This window comes from Salvelinus namaycush, chromosome 16 (assembly GCF_016432855.1).
Source record: "Salvelinus namaycush isolate Seneca chromosome 16, SaNama_1.0, whole genome shotgun sequence".
Taxonomy (NCBI): domain Eukaryota; kingdom Metazoa; phylum Chordata; class Actinopteri; order Salmoniformes; family Salmonidae; genus Salvelinus; species Salvelinus namaycush.
Window position 1 is genome coordinate 44,191,883 of NC_052322.1, and position 15,610 is coordinate 44,207,492.

The 15,610-nt window shown below is 44.2% G+C and overlaps 2 protein-coding genes across 2 annotated transcripts; both read left to right on the top strand.

The window, feature by feature from the left end:
* Positions 1–390: 390 nt before the first annotated feature.
* On the top strand, positions 391–3,669 carry LOC120060800 (dolichol-phosphate mannosyltransferase subunit 1-like). The gene is made up of 9 exons (XM_039010223.1): positions 391–542; positions 1,109–1,208; positions 1,409–1,442; positions 1,558–1,634; positions 1,897–1,922; positions 2,061–2,156; positions 2,327–2,395; positions 2,752–2,866; positions 2,980–3,669. The coding sequence occupies exons 1-9, from the start codon at positions 412–414 to the stop codon at positions 3,082–3,084; spliced, it is 753 nt and encodes a 250-aa protein (XP_038866151.1). The 5' UTR covers positions 391–411; the 3' UTR covers positions 3,085–3,669.
* Positions 3,670–4,699: 1,030 nt separating this feature from the next.
* On the top strand, positions 4,700–12,388 carry LOC120061472 (activity-dependent neuroprotector homeobox protein-like). Its single transcript, XM_039011309.1, has 4 exons — positions 4,700–5,115; positions 7,539–7,655; positions 7,949–8,047; positions 8,243–12,388. Exons 2-4 carry the CDS (start codon positions 7,548–7,550, stop codon positions 11,306–11,308), a joined length of 3,273 nt encoding a protein of 1,090 aa, XP_038867237.1. The 5' UTR covers positions 4,700–5,115; positions 7,539–7,547; the 3' UTR covers positions 11,309–12,388.
* The last annotated feature ends 3,222 nt before the right edge of the window (positions 12,389–15,610 follow it).

Genomic DNA, 15,610 nt, shown 5'->3' on the forward strand with positions numbered 1-15,610 from the left:
CTGTTTGTGTATGCATGCGCAGCATTTGACCATGAGACTGGCTTTTACAGAAAAAGTCTTAATATTTCTACAGCAGGATGACAATGAAGTGTAACACAACCTATAAAAGTGCACTGGCTGGTTCTAACTTTCCTAATCCCCAAACAGTGGGCAAGTTTTTACTTCAATGAGATAATGATTATATTATGTAGTTATTGCAAGACAGTACTATTAAATAGGCTACTGTTACTGGGGAATAACATTGGCAGTTGTGTATGATCAGTATTATTCAATATCTAAAATCAAGAGACGTATTCTTTGTTGCAAGAGCGCCACCTTGTGGTAGCTATATTGCTAGGAACCATTATTTTAAGAATTTGTTGCAAGGGTGGATATTTCTGAGAGCACCCGCATCCGGATCAACATTCCAACATGGCAAGCCGAAAAGGTTCACATCAGACCCGGGGAAATGGTGATAAATATTCGGTGTTGTTGCCAACTTACAATGAACGTGAGAATCTACCTCTTATTGTGTGGCTACTGGTGAAATACTTCGGTGAAAGGTTAGTAGTCGTTTCAAGTCATTAGCTACACTAGCTGTAGCCCAGAGTGAATGACAAGATCTGTAGCCCAGAATCGGCGATGAGCTGTCACTAAAAAGCTGATTTGCTAGGGGACAGCCAATGGCTTACTTTAAACAATCTGCTGCTGACATTTTCAGCCAGTCATTTGTAATATAATTTTATGAAATACCCCCTGTTTTTTTCCCTATACAATATGACTTATAAATACCCTAATGAGCGTATTACAAATGCCTTACCTCTTCATAACAACACAAGGAAGTTGTGGGTGGGCCAGTCAAAATTATTTAAACATGAAACATTGTACGCCATAGACATCAAAGACTGCAATCACATTTTACATGTTGCACCTTTTTAAAAGAGTAATTCTTGTAAGTTAACTAACTCAATTTGAACAGATCTTGCACGTTTGTAAGACATTTTGTACTGAAGATATAACTGGAGCAATGATAGTGTTAATTGTAAAGTCCCTGTTTTAATCAGTTGTCAGATTAGCATTTTATTTTTTGTGTGCTGAGTTGAAACATCTGTTTGCTTGTTATTTACAGTGGATATAACTATGAGATTATTGTAATTGATGATGGAAGTCCGGATGGGACACTTGAGGTGGCAGAACAACTGCAGAAGATATACGGAGAAGACAAGATAGTAAGGTTGGATTGGAATATACACTGCTCAAAAGAATAAAGGGAACACTTAAACAACACAAGAATATTTCATTCATTCAGATCTAGGATGTGTTATTTTAGTGTTCCCTTTATTTTTTTGAGCAGTGTATATTAGTAGTTGTAATTTGAGATTCACATACCTGCTGACAATACACATTCTTTCTGGATTTTTTTCCTCAGCTCCTTCGACCAAGAGCAAGGAAACTAGGGCTAGGCAAGTGTCACATACTCATTCATCAAAGTGAACACAGTGTTGCATCTGTATTTTAGCACAATATCTCAGACACACTGCACACACGTCTGATAATGTCATTTGATTCTTCGTTCAGGTACTGCCTACATCCATGGCATTAAACATGCTACAGGGAACTATGTTTTCATAATGGACGCAGACCTCTCCCATCATGTGAGTGGATCTCCTGTATATCTGGCGGGGACAATACAATAGCAGACTAACAGGGTGGGATAGTGGCTATGGACCCTGCACATTCAATATGTTTTAGTCCAATACTATATTTAGTTCATTTTACTATTCAGGAGGTAACTTGTGGTGTTATAAAACTTGCTTGGTTGAATAGGCCTATACGAATGCTTCATAGACAGAATGTCTTTTGAAATTCTTTGAATTCATCCATGCTAAAATACATCCGTTTTATCTTTGTTTGCAGCCTAAATTTATTCCAGAATTCATAGAGTAAGTAATCTATTTGAATTTATCCCAAAATGTGAACGTGTGTATTTTTCTGAAATGCACACATTCACTAATACGATGCATCTCTACCATATGATCGTCAGTTGCCAAATAGCTGATGTGAATGTGTTTGTCTCCAAGGAAACAGAGAGAAGGCGGGTATGATCTGGTGTCAGGCACCCGGTACAGAGGAGACGGTGGCGTATACGGTTGGGACCTGCGCAGGAAGCTCATTAGGTAACTGCAGTGGCACACGCTCACTTCTGTTACATTAAGACTGTTGGCTGTCATTTCACCAGCTTGTGCTAGCACACAAAGCAACCACCAAACTCTAATGAGAGTTTAATTAAATATTACATTTTCCTCATATCTTTCTGTCCTTCCCTCCCTCCCTATCTCTCTTACAGTCGGGGAGCTAACTATGTCACACAGGTGCTGCTGAGACCTGGGGCATCAGACCTGACTGGCAGCTTCAGGTAAGTGGCAAAATGTAAATAAGTTTGAAGAACAGCAGGTACAGTTACCACACCTGCATACCGGTACATCAACCTCTATCTGTGAACTATTGTCGGATGAAAACCTTGTAACTCCATTTATGTCAATAAAAAATGTTTTACATGTATTGAAAGCAGTACTCTAAACAGGACCAATAAAGTTAATTCAAAATAGCTTCTAAAGTTTTGTAATTATATGTTTGTTAATGGGAAAATATGGCAGTTTTTTTTTCAATTTCCTGAAAAGTTTCTGTTTTGGAGATGGGAGGTTTTCATTCGTCAGCAACGTAGTGGGTGTTATCTCACACTGTGTTTGTTCTAATGCATGATGACATCAGGCTCTACAAGAAGGAAGTACTGGAGAGTCTGGTGGAGCGGTGTGTGTCCAAAGGCTACGTCTTTCAGATGGAGATGATTGTCCGTGCTAGACAGGGGAACTACACTATTGGAGAGGTGAGGCCTTTCAACCCTTTGTGTGTTTTGTGTCGTTGTACCATTTTTAATGCTTGTCATGTCAATAGGTTGTATGTAAGTTAAACTATATATTTTTTCCGTCTTCCAAACAGGTTCCAATTTCGTTTGTGGATCGTGTTTATGGGGAGTCAAAACTGGGAGGAAATGAAATAGTATCGTTCCTGAAAGGACTGCTTACTCTCTTTGCGACAACATGATTTATGATGCTCTAGGTTTGGACTCAGCAGCACTGCTTATATGATGTTTTTTTTGGGTCATTTAGTCAGGGCGTTTAGTGCAGTAATTAGCCAACATCAAAATAAGAGTATGGAAAATGACAGACTATGCCTTTTTTATAAATCGTTGATTATTGACAAGAAAAGCACAGATGGTAATTAATTAGAAGAATTAATCTCCCCTCCCTCTAGTCTAGATGTATTTCCAAACCAGTGGAGGCTGCTGAGGGGAGGATGGCTTATAATAATGGCTGGAACGGAGCAAATGGAATGGCATCCAAACCATGTGTTTTGATGTATTTAATACCATTCCACCTATTACGCTCCAGAGATTACCACGAGCCCGTCCTCCCTGGTTAAGGTGCCACCGACCTCCTGTGCTCTAAACAGACAGATTTTGAAGCATAATTCCAGGTCACAAGATCCTTATGTATACTTATAGATGGATGAACTTATTTTCACATTTTTCAAAGATTTGTATTCACCCAAAACTGAGATACCTGTGATTGTTGTAAAAAAAAAAATCAATGCTAATAAATAGTTTACCTTATTTCCTATTATTTTGAATTGGTTGCTGCATGGCTCTCTCCTTTATTGGAATCTATGTAAACTGTCAAATGTGCATAGGCAGCAACAAACACAATACACATTGTTTGTGTGCTAATTGGACACATTGTTTAACCTGCACTTTGTTAATCTGGCTTCCTACACTAACAACAGTGAGTGTGAAAGTATTTTCTTTCTTTACCCAGTGATCTGAAGTTCTCACAAAATATGTAAAATGCAGATCAAACACAATATAGCAGGATGATTAGGCTCCTGCATGTTTCAATATTGAGAGGATGATATTAGTTTGGAATGTAATGCCCAGAACATGGTGCAATGGGGAGAAGTCAACGATGGCCTTCAATGGGCCTTGCCTTTGCTGCCTTGGAAGAAATAATCCTTAAGCATAAAAAAGATGAGACCTTGAAGGAGACCATAACTAATCACCCATTAATTTAAATCCAGTGTTCACATGATATGGTCCCTCCATCCCCCCCCAATCTCCCAGGGGCCCATGCCAAGATGGGCAGAGAACAATTTGCACTCAGGCTTGGGAAATGCCCCAGACTCAGGAAAGTAGTCCCGGTGAGTTTAGTGTAATGGGATCGTAGCATAGAACAGCGCCACCTACTGTTCTCATAGCACTCTGACGTTGGGCAAGTGCAAAGGCACTGTGAGTACTGAGGCACTGTATACATCCGACCTTCTGCAATGTAGGAAGCCAGATGTAGTCCTATAACGCATGCGTTCATGTCATGCTAAACTAGAGAGCGCCAGCTGTTGGTTAAATCTGGCAAATGCAGCTCGAGCTTATTTACCCCAGTCCCTCAGGCATAGAAACTACCGACCCCTGACAGACGTTGAAGAACGACCTAGGACAACATCTGAGGCCTGTCTTGAAAGGTAAGAGCATATAAAGCTAATTGATTAACACACTAATTGAGTTGTTTAATAAGGCTCGACTCATGGATATCACAATGAGTTTGTTATGCTAATCAAACACCTATGTCACTTCCGCCCTTTCAATCGCGCCATTTTGGATAGGGCAGTTTCCAGGCTGCTAGGGGTGTATTGTCTCTATAGGAAGAGATGGGAGTGCGTTATCAGTGAACAGTCACAGAGTTAACACATTTTTGGATGAGGGGTTCCTCGTAATATTTACTACAACGCTAGCCACACTATATGTTCCTACAATGGGCGTTCTAGGTGTTTATCTAACTAAATGAGTTTCAACGGCACTTCATACCCGGTAGCCGAGAAGGATAGTCTGTGTCGGACAGTAGTGAGAGGAGTCGAGCTCCCTCTCTCGGTGTGGTGTGACCGCTTGGAGAGAATACGGCAAGGCGGTTAGCCCCGGCTGCTTATTTGGAGCAATAGGAGGGAACGCGAGAGTGCCTAACGCATTGTCTCCCTGTTTCTCTGAAGTGATATAATTTACTACAACAGGAGCACCGGATTTCAAACCAGGTAAACACGTCATACTCCGCTTTTCAGACAACCAAGCTAGTTAGGATACACAGCTAACGTTACAGCTAACTAGGTTGAGCTACGGTAACGTAATGATGATGCGTTGTTCGTTCATAGTTACGGTCGGGTAGAAGAAGAACATATATATATATATATACTCTAACATGACATGGGTTGATACTTGAGGATAACAAATGAAACAACGTGGAGTATTATGATATAATAGTTAAAAAAGGTACAATCAATTTTGAAATACAATTATGATAGCGTATATCATAAGTTGTCGGTGAACATGACACGGCTTTTGGCTCGCTAAACTTGGGCACTGAGTGGCGCTCAGAATCAGCACCGACTAAAGAGCTTGTGCGGGGCACCTTTTCTAATACTCAGTTAGCAGCTGCTAGCTAACGTTAGCGCGCTAGTTCGCCGTGTTTTACGTGCGCTTCCCTTTGTGGTGGCTCACTACTACACTAGCTACTGCTAGCAAGCTACTATCTGCTATCGATCTGACGTTAGTGAAAATATTACCAGATCAGATGTTATTTTGGCGTAAAACCACGAGGTAAGATGCATGTAGTAATCGTGTTAGAACTATTTGTATCCTCTTTCATTGGTCAACCAGATGTAGACATTAAACAATATCAATCATTGACTTCAATCAAAGCCATAACCACATCAATAAGAGGGGAGATGGTGATAGCTCGTGAATAACCTCCCCTACTCGCCTAGTTATTACTAGTCACATTTGACCTATATTAGGTCCCTTCTCTTATCAAATGTAACCGTATTTTCTTCCATTATATATACATATATATATGGAAGAAAATATATATTAAAAAAAGTTAACCGGGATTTATAATCAAGTCTGGTAACGTTACCAGATTCATTCAGCAACTTGAGAGACTGGGTGACACGGGGTTATTATCCGCACGTCGCAGGAGGTTTGATTTTGACTGTCGTGATGTCATATGAAAAAGTAGTCTCGCCTCCTTTATTCACGTCACGCAACTATCACAATTGCTATGTGATACAATGTTCCAGCTTTTTTTTAATGTACGGTGTCAACATTGTCTTGGAGGTTAGTTGAGTACTCTATTGATTCAACCCTCTGTTCACATGGTCCCCGTGTGAGGGCAATCAGGAGGAAGACTGGTGGTGAACCCGATTTGAACCTTTTGGTCATTTATGCTAGGTGTTCTACTTAAATGCCAATTCTCTTTCTGTGGTGTTTATGGTCATAGATGACCCTTTGCTGACAGGATATGACTGATACAATCAACTTTTGTTTTGGTAAGTAATGTGAGTTTGGATGATCAGAGGTGACCAGAGCAAATGTCATCATTGATTCTTAGGACAGACAAAGCTCTGTTGTATATTAGAGATAGGACATAAGGTTTATGGGTAAAATATAGACTACTACTATCTTCCCCTCGTCAGCTGTTGAGAGTGGCTATTCTCTGCCAGCTACCCACCCAGCCCCCACTCCCCTGTAGACACATTGTAGATGTTGGGCTCTGCTGCTGACTCAATAGGAGGCGCCATTCCGTGATTGCAGAAAAGGGGGCAGGCAGAGCAATGGAGGCCTTACATAATGGAGGTAGAGCTGTCCTCTAGCGCCATCTACAAGCCATGGGAGAAAGCATCGGCAGGAGTAAGCCCAGCCAGCAGGGTAGTCAGGCAGCCAGACAACATTCTGCTCAGCAAGGTAGTCAGGCAGCCAGACAACATTCAGCTCAGCAGCAATGTTCCATCTTCTGGAACATACAACAAGAGCTATGGCATCAGTGGGTGGGTGGATGGATGGATGGATGAAGAGTGTTTGGCCTTGTACTGCTTGTTGCCACAGCATCTTGTCCTGACCTCTGACCTGAATAGAGAATCAATCTATAGTGTTACCATTGTGCAGCATTGACTGGAATATAACAAACTAGACAGACAGATGCATAAAGGTGGTAATAGTAAGGTCATAAAGGATAGACTTGAGTGATGCTGCTGAGGTAAACCACTGATGGATTTTTGGTGAAAGGTGAGTGACAGGCAGCAGGTATTCTTCATTGTTCCATAGGGGCAGTAGAGTAACAATCACTGAAGTGGATATTAGCTCTAGTGTTATTTGGGAAGTGTGTTTCCATCACCCAGGGTTTTTGTTTTGGGTCTGCTGAACGCTGCTCTCTACAACAATGATCAGTTCATATGTTGACCTGGGGTGTATTCACTAGGAACTAAATGGAAGCAAACCAAATGAAACGGGCGGGACCTACCTGAATTTGTTTTCATTGCGAAACGTTTTCCATTTGGAGTAAATGTTTTCCATTGCAAAACATTTAGCAACTGTTTACTACGGTCTTCGTCTAATGAATACGCCCCCTGACCTCACCTGTTGCTCTCCCCTGTCCACCTACCTGTGTCCCTCCCTTCTCCAGGTGGGCAGAATGTTCCAGCTCCCGGTCAACAACCTGGGCAGCTTACGGAAAGCCAGGAGAAATGTCAAGCGGGTTCTGGGAGACATTGGCCTGGAGTTTTGTAAAGACCACATTGAGGTGAGCAGCACATAGTTTGATCTGTAATGCTATCCATGTGTGAGCATGCCCTTGATACACATTATCACACTAAAGAGATAATAGCGCAAATTAATTAATCAGTCTAGAAACATTTCAGCCATCAACTTAGGAGGCCTCAAATTTCTCATGTCTGTTTGAGGTTATAATAAATGAGCCCAGTCCGCAACTATAATAGGTCGTCGTCGACTCCTAGCAAATCATCTCTATCAGACTTGACGTTTTGTATTGATTCTATATGAATTGTGATTAATCGTGTATTTCTCTCCCCTTAGGACTACAAAGACTATGTCCCTGATAATAATGAGTTCTACATCAAGCACACCACCTGGGATGATGTATGTGTGTGGGATCCTTCACTGACCAAAGCCCAGGTGAGTGGCTCACTGCCTGCCTGGAGGGGCACACTGGAACACCTTGTATTTTAGCGTTGTTGCTCTTTTGTCTCTTAAAAGCTTTTAACTGGGTTATTGTCTGTTTATTTTCAATAAATAACGTTTTATTTACATAGAGTAAATGTCATCACACGACTGACCACTGTCTCTATCCCCCCCCCCCGTGTCTCCCAGGACTACAGATCAAAGCCTTTCTGCTGTTCCGGCTGCCCCTTTTCCTCCAAATTTTTCTCAGCATACAAGAGCCACTTCCGCAATGTCCACAGTGAGGACTTTGAGAGTCGAATTCTGCTCAACTGCCCCTACTGCACCTACAATGGGAACAAGAAGACTCTGGAGACGCACATCAAGCTGTTCCACATGCCCAACAACGTGATTCACCAGGGCCCCGGGGGCATGCAGGGGGCAGTGGGTGGGATGAAGGACAGCATGCAGCTGGGCAAGAGGCCTGGAGAGAACATCGAGCAGGCGGTGTACTACTGCAAGAAGTGTACCTACAGGGACCCGCTTTACAACGTGGTGCGCAAGCATATCTACCGAGAACACTTTCAGCATGTGGCCAAGCCCTACCTGGTTAAGCTTGAGGAAAAGACCATGCCCAACGGTGCCGCAGCAGGTACCACCACGGGCACAGGGAACACAGACCGCAGCAGCAATACTAATACCAATGCTAACGCCAACAGCAACACCATCCACTGCAAGCGCTGCCTCTTTTTGCCACGCACCTATGAGGCACTGGTGCAGCATGTTATTGAGGACCACGAGCGAATCGGTTACCAGGTGACCGCCATGATTGGTCACACAAACGTGGTGGTACCTCGCGCCAAACCTGTCATTGTGGTATCCCCGAAGACGGGAGAGAAGACTGTCATCGGGGTAGGACCTAAAGGTCAGCTAGTGACCACCACAGTGGGGGGAGTCCGCTCCGTTTCTACCCAGAACCTCAGCAGGATCGTCATCCCTAAGTCAGGCCTGAGTTCAACGGGACTCCTGTCTGGGGTTCACCTGAAGCAAGGGGCGTTTGGGTTAAAAAGTGGGACTACCCAATCCTTCTCTATAGGCGGGCAGCAGGTGAGAATCACTCTGCCTGGCAACGCAAAGGTGTCTGTGCCCCAGCACTCTCAAGCAGCCAAACAGAACCTCACTGGTGGTTTGCGGAGCCCCATAGTGGTGAGTTCCTCCTCGTCTACGCTCAACTCCCGGGTCCAGGCGGCTGCCGCCACGGTGGCCTCGGTCACGGCAAAGGGGAAGGGGGGTAGCTCTGTCCTGGGCACGTCGTACACACAGAAGTGGAAAATCTGCACCATTTGCAACGAGCTCTTCCCTGAGAATGTGTACAGCTCGCACTTTGAGAAGGAGCACAAGGCGGAGAAAGTACCTGCCGTGGCCAACTACATCATGAAGATCCACAACTTCACCAGCAAGTGTCTGTACTGCAACCGCTACCTGCCCAGTGACACACTCCTCAACCACATGCTGATCCATGGCCTGTCCTGCCCGCACTGCCGTGCCACCTTCAACGACGTGGAGAAGATGGTTTCGCACATGCGTCAGTCCCACCCGGACGAGACGGTGGGGCCACGCACCGATTCCCCTCTGACTTTCGACCTCACTCTGCAGCAGGGCAACCCCAAGAATGTCCAGCTGATTGTCACCACCTACAACATGAGAGACGCACCACAGGAGTCCATGGCCCTCCATGCCCAGAGTGCCTCGTCGTCCACACAGACGGGCAAGAGGACCGTGCCCAGCCAACCCCCAAAGATGCCCTCTGATTCAGAAGACGGCTCGCCTGCCAAGAGTGCACCTCAGGCGGCCGTACCGTACAAGAAAGACGTGGGCAAGACTCTGTGCCCGCTGTGCTTCTCCATCCTCAAGGGCCCCATCTCTGATGCACTGGCACACCATCTGAGAGAGAGGCATCAGGTTATCCAAACCGTGCACCCGGTGGAGAAAAAACTAACCTACAAATGTATCCACTGCTTGGGTGTGTACACAAGCAACATGACAGCCTCCACCATCACACTGCACCTGGTGCACTGCCGTGGTGTGGGAAAGACCCAGAACGGGCAGGACAGCAGGCCTGCACCCTCTCCCAGGGTCTCCCAGGCTCAGGGCACTAGCCTCAAACGGGCCGGCTTCGAAAACTGTGACCCAAACGACCCAAAGCGGCGTAAGCTGCCGCCTGGAGAGCCAGAGAGCCCCGCCGCTTTTGTAGAGAATCCAGATGACCCTGTCAACCTGGTCCTTGACCCCAAAGGTCACGAGGATGAGTCGTACGAGGCGCGGAAAGCCTTCCTTTCGCAGTACTTCAACCGCGAGCCCTACCCAACGCGTAGGGAGGTGGAAAAACTAGCCGCAAGTCTGTGGTTGTGGAAGTCTGATATCTCCAGCCACTTCACCAACCGCAGGAGGAAATGCACGCGGGACTGTGAGACCCAGAAGGCTGAGGTGCTGCTGGGCTTCAACATGCAGGACATCAGCCAGCTCAGCCACGAACTGACCTTTGACTCTGAGTGCTTGTTTGAGGGCAAAGGAGACCGTGGAGAGACGGTGGAGAGGCGGACGTCTAGGACGTGCATCGGGCGGTCTGAGCAGGCCATTCAGCGCATGGAGGAGAGGGCTGTGGCTAACGGTGGTGCTACTCTCCAGCAGGGTATTTCAACAGGGTCTAGCAGTGAGGCCAGGGCCACAACCCAGCCCAACTGTGGGGCCAAGAGCGACCAAAACAAGACAATCGGAAGCACCTTAAAACAGAGGGGGCCTCAGTATCTCTCAGAACCCATCGCTATTGACTCAGATAGCGATGAGGATGAAATGGATGATGGTGAGGAGGAGGAGAAGGAAGGTGATGAAACTGGAGCAGTAGAAGTGAATTCCATGGGTAATGACAGGCTGGCTGCAGGGAGAGAGGGAGAGGTGGTAGGGACAGGGGCCCACTCCAGCCCAGACCTAGAGGACATGGAAGAGGAGAAGGAGGATGATGAAACGGGAGCAGTAGAAGTGAATTCCATGGGTAATGACAGGCTGGCTGCTGGGAGAGAGGGAGAGGTGGTAGGGACAGGGGCCCATTCCAGCCCAGACCTAGAGGACATGGAGGAGGAAGAAGAGGGTCATGTAGAGAATGGATATGGCTCAACGCTGCTGGAAAGGCAGGCTAAAGGGAAGGAAGCTGTTGCCAAACTGGGTCAATCGGGAAGTGGAAAAACTAGGGCCCAACTCGGCAAGCATCAGGTCTGACCAATTGACACAAACAAATGACACGGCGCACACAGAGACGTTTCATTTGATCCATGCCAACAACTCTGCCTCACCAGAACTTTAGAGCTAGAAATGGTCAATGGTGTCATGAAGGAGACGAGGTGAGAAGGAGAGTCTCTTTCCTTTTCACTTCCACAAGCCATCCAATGATGTTTAAACAAGTCATGTCAAAGGCCAATTAAAGCTGCTCTGCAGTCCTAAAGTAGCTATGAGTGATGTAAGATTTGTGAACAAAGTTTATACTTTACCTCCAGGGAGTAAGAGAACCCTGAAATGATTTGCCTTCTATTTACTTTACTAGAAAATTCAGATGAGTACTTATTCTTGTCCATTTGGCGACGAGTTTCACTGTGGCAAAAAACTTGAGTTATTACGATTTACTAGCTTTTAAGAGAAACTAGAGAATCCCACATTTTTCGTTGCAGGTATGCAGGAATAGCTAGTGTATATTTGTACAGTCTTTTAGATCTGTTTGGAGAGAAGTTGCTATAGATGTACTCATGAAATATTTTCTTTTCTTTCTGTGTACAAGCTAGCTGTGTATGTTCTACATTGGTTCGCTAGATGTTGCTTTGGTGACTGGTATTTTCTGTATGTTTTGTTATTTTTATTTTTTTAACAAAACCATAGCGTTTTTGCTAAATAATATATCTATATATATATATATATAAATGCAAATTTTAAATGAACTTAATGGATTGCTTTTGTTTTTTTCATTGTTTGTTTACTATGATTGATTATACTTTTTTTAATTTGCAGTAATAACTGGTTCTATTGAAAGAGTTCCTCATATCCTTCTCCCCGTTAGTGAAAGTGAAGGGCCATTTCGACTGATCTCTGTAGCTTTGTAGTCTAGACTGTACTTTCTTCTCTTCACTCACCTATTCCTTATTTTACCACCGAGAATAGACGTTTGCTGTCGCCTTTGAAACAGAGAGCATTCGCTATTATTATGACGTTTCTGTGTGTTTGTTTTAATTTGTGATCTTCAATTTTATTTGTTTTTGTTTTTAACTTGAGCATCTATGAACAATAAAGTGTTGCATTGTGCTTCTCCTAGTCTAACCTCTTTTCCTACGTCTTATGCTCTGTGACACACCCTTTTTTTTAATGGAGACTAGATATGGTTTGTCCTAAGAAGTAGCACCACAAGTTAGGTTTTCCCAAACGTAACCCATGAGCTAGCTGTAAACAGTCCCTGGTGGTACAAATACTATTGTCTCCTGTATTATTACAGTTCATTTTGACAGTAAATTACAACCAATTAACAAGGTTTTCGGTGTGTAAAACAAGGGGTTCATGAGTGTAGTCCATGTGAGCTATGCTATTCTGTCAGACTGGAGCGTGAGGCGTCTGGGACTTAGTGGACCCACTACTGGTTGCGATGGTGATGGTTGATGAGAAATCAACAGTAGATTGCATTAACTCTTTGTTAGTGGATTGTATTAACACTTTGAGGCTAATCTGCTCTAGTGTGTATTAATCTGGTGCCAAACCCCAAAAATATAATGACAGTCCCATATTGACTCTGTTTGATTGTTTTATAGTGATGATTTTATATACACGAGTTATTCATTATGCTACAAATGTGTTTTGTGCTTATGTTCCATACCATAGATAGTCTCTAGCCTCCTGGTAAGAATGATATAAAATGGAGGGAAATTGCCCCTCTGCGAGAGCGCATCCTCCCCCTTGCTGGCTTGCTCAGTGTTGCTATGCTGGTATGAGGAGAGGGAGGGAGTGGCAGGGGGAGGCTGAAAGAGAGGCCTAGCAGACTGGGAGATGTGGAGGCCTCATCTGCAGTGTTGTGAGCAGCAGGAGTGCTAAGCAGACTGGGGGGGAAGGGAGACTGGGGGGGGGGGGGAGACTGAGGGGAGAAAGGGTGAGGGAAAGAGACAGAAGGGGAGGCAGGCAGGTGAGGAGGGAATGTAATGGGAGAAAGGAAGACTGGCAGAGGAAAGAGAGGGTGGGGGAGACAGAGAAAGGAAGGGGGAAGGGAGACCGAGGGAGAGAAAGAGGGGGAAGGCAGATAGAGGGGGATGGGAGAACAAGAGAGGGAGGGGAGAAAGGGAGAACAAGGGTGAGGGGGGAAGGGAGACTGGGAGAGAAAGGGATAGGGGGGGCAGAGAAGGCGAGGGAGGCAGGCGAGTAGGGAATAGAATGGGAGAAAGGAAGACGGGGAGAGGAGGAAAGAGAGGGTGGGGGAAAGGGAGAATGGGAGAGAAAGGGAGGAGGGGTCAGAAGGCGAGGGAGGGAGGCAGGCGAGGAGGGAATGGAATGGGAGAAAGGAAGATGGGGAGAGGAGGAAAGAGAGGGTGGGGGAGACGGGGGAAGGGAGACCGAGAGGGGGATGGGAGAACGAGAGAGAAAGGGGAGGGATATGGAGAACGAAAGCAAAAAGGGAGGGAGGGAGGGGAGAGAAGGAGGGAGAGGGGAGATTAGGGGGAGGAGGGAAGGGGGTGAAGTAAGAAAGGGAGAAGAGGGGGAGGGGAATGGAGTGAGGCAGTGAGGAATTGAAGCTCCTACTGGTGCCCCCTGGAGTTAGAGTGTCTCTGTACTGTCTCTAGTGTTAAACACAATACACTGTAAGTATGGCGTCAACAAGAGCACCAAAGGTTAGCAACAGTCAGCACAGTATTTGGGATGAGTTTTTACCTGTCTGTGTTGCATCTATTTCGGCAGGGTGATTTCATATTGATGGTTCAATGGTGTCATCGTGGCGTGGCTGTTGTCCAATTTGTTGACCAAACTGTGATCTTGTTAAGAAAATATAAAACTCCAGGGAAATAGCCAGAGCACATCATATTCAACAGGAGCTTTAGAGGCAATGACCTATGAAATAGCCAACTGTGAAGCGCTTTAATGGAAATGATACACCAGGAGTATTAAAGGGAACAATACCATCTGTCGTCAATGTGTCAAACACAGTATTGGAAGACACCAGATAAATCATAAATATTCTGGGATTATTCATATTAGTTGATGTGGACATCCCAATCAGATTGAGCAAAAAAAAATCAAAATAATGTTTTAATGCTCTCTAATTGTCAGTGTTCCAAAACGGGACATTATTTGTCTTTTTATCTAAACATGCAAACACCATCAGATATAATTCATAGCAAGCAGTGCACTGAAATAACATTCAGATGAACTGGAATGACTTTCACTCTCATGAGATGGGTGGTCCAAAAATAACTAACTGAAAGCCACACTGCAAAGAAGACACGAGAGTGACTGCATTGAGGCATATGTCACTGGGCTTCTATGGCTATGTGCACTGACACTGCCTACTTAATTTGTTCAATTAGCAAACAAGTGTCAACACACCTATATTTTAGCTTTAATTAGCTTAAAAAATGCAAAGATGTTTCTCAGCACCTATATTTTAGTTTTAATTAGCTTACAAAATGCATGGCAAAATGTGAAAAATAACATGAGATTAGCTATAAAACTGCACATTTTTATCTTTGACCCATAGCAAAATGTGTAGAATTGCAGGAAGTTTTCGGTTTTCCCAAAACAATTGTTTTATAAAAATGTTGGGGCCCACCCAAATTTCAGCAATCGAATTTCAGGCTACGCTACTGGTTGACATTTTGTATGTCAAATTGAAACGGGTACTCTCTGTATATAGCCGTGCTATATTCTCCTGCCTGTATATAGCCATGGTATTTTACTCTTGTTATTCATTATTCAGTGTGTATTTATTCCTCGTGTCACTATATTTTATATATTTTTTATATTTAACTCTGAGTTGTTGGAAAAGGACTCGTAAGTAAGCATTTCACTGTTAGTCTACACTTGTTGTTTACGAAGCATGTGACAAATAAAATTATATTTCATTGTATTTGCTGAATTACATATTTTCAAGGTCTGCGCTAACAACAGATGGCGCAATTTAACAACATACAAACATCGAGCAGTTCGGGAAAGGACCTCACTTTGGCCAAGGTGAATTGTAAAGGTTTATATTCGATGTACACGACAGTGACAGAAAACCGAGCGCATTTCCTTATGCTTTACTTTCTTCGTACTTTAAATACTTTACACGGCATTTTAGACATGTATTCACAATATAGGACATGCAAATAATCTTGTCTACGTTTTTTAAAAATGTTTATGTGGACAAAAGACAAACATTTATTGACTTTTCGGTTGCGTCATATTATCAAAAGAATTGTACAGGACCTTAAAAGTGATCAAGATAAGTTTTACTTGATTCTGACCAATGACTGATTCTGACACTAGCGGGCGTGTGCGTGTTGGGAACTAGGCAGGAGC

Bases quoted from the DNA above. Each gene is read 5' to 3' on its own strand.
- LOC120060800 (XM_039010223.1), top strand. From the start codon at position 412: ATGGCAAGCCGAAAAGGTTCACATCAGACCCGGGGAAATGGTGATAAA. The intron at 1,443-1,557 runs GCAAGTGTCACA...TTCTTCGTTCAG, and splicing joins AGCAAGGAAACTAGGGCTAG to GTACTGCCTACATCCATGGC. The intron at 1,635-1,896 runs GTGAGTGGATCT...CTTTGTTTGCAG, and splicing joins ACGCAGACCTCTCCCATCAT to CCTAAATTTATTCCAGAATT.
- LOC120061472 (XM_039011309.1), top strand. From the start codon at position 7,548: ATGTTCCAGCTCCCGGTCAACAACCTGGGCAGCTTACGGAAAGCCAGG. The intron at 7,656-7,948 runs GTGAGCAGCACA...CTCTCCCCTTAG, and splicing joins TTTGTAAAGACCACATTGAG to GACTACAAAGACTATGTCCC. The intron at 8,048-8,242 runs GTGAGTGGCTCA...CGTGTCTCCCAG, and splicing joins CTTCACTGACCAAAGCCCAG to GACTACAGATCAAAGCCTTT.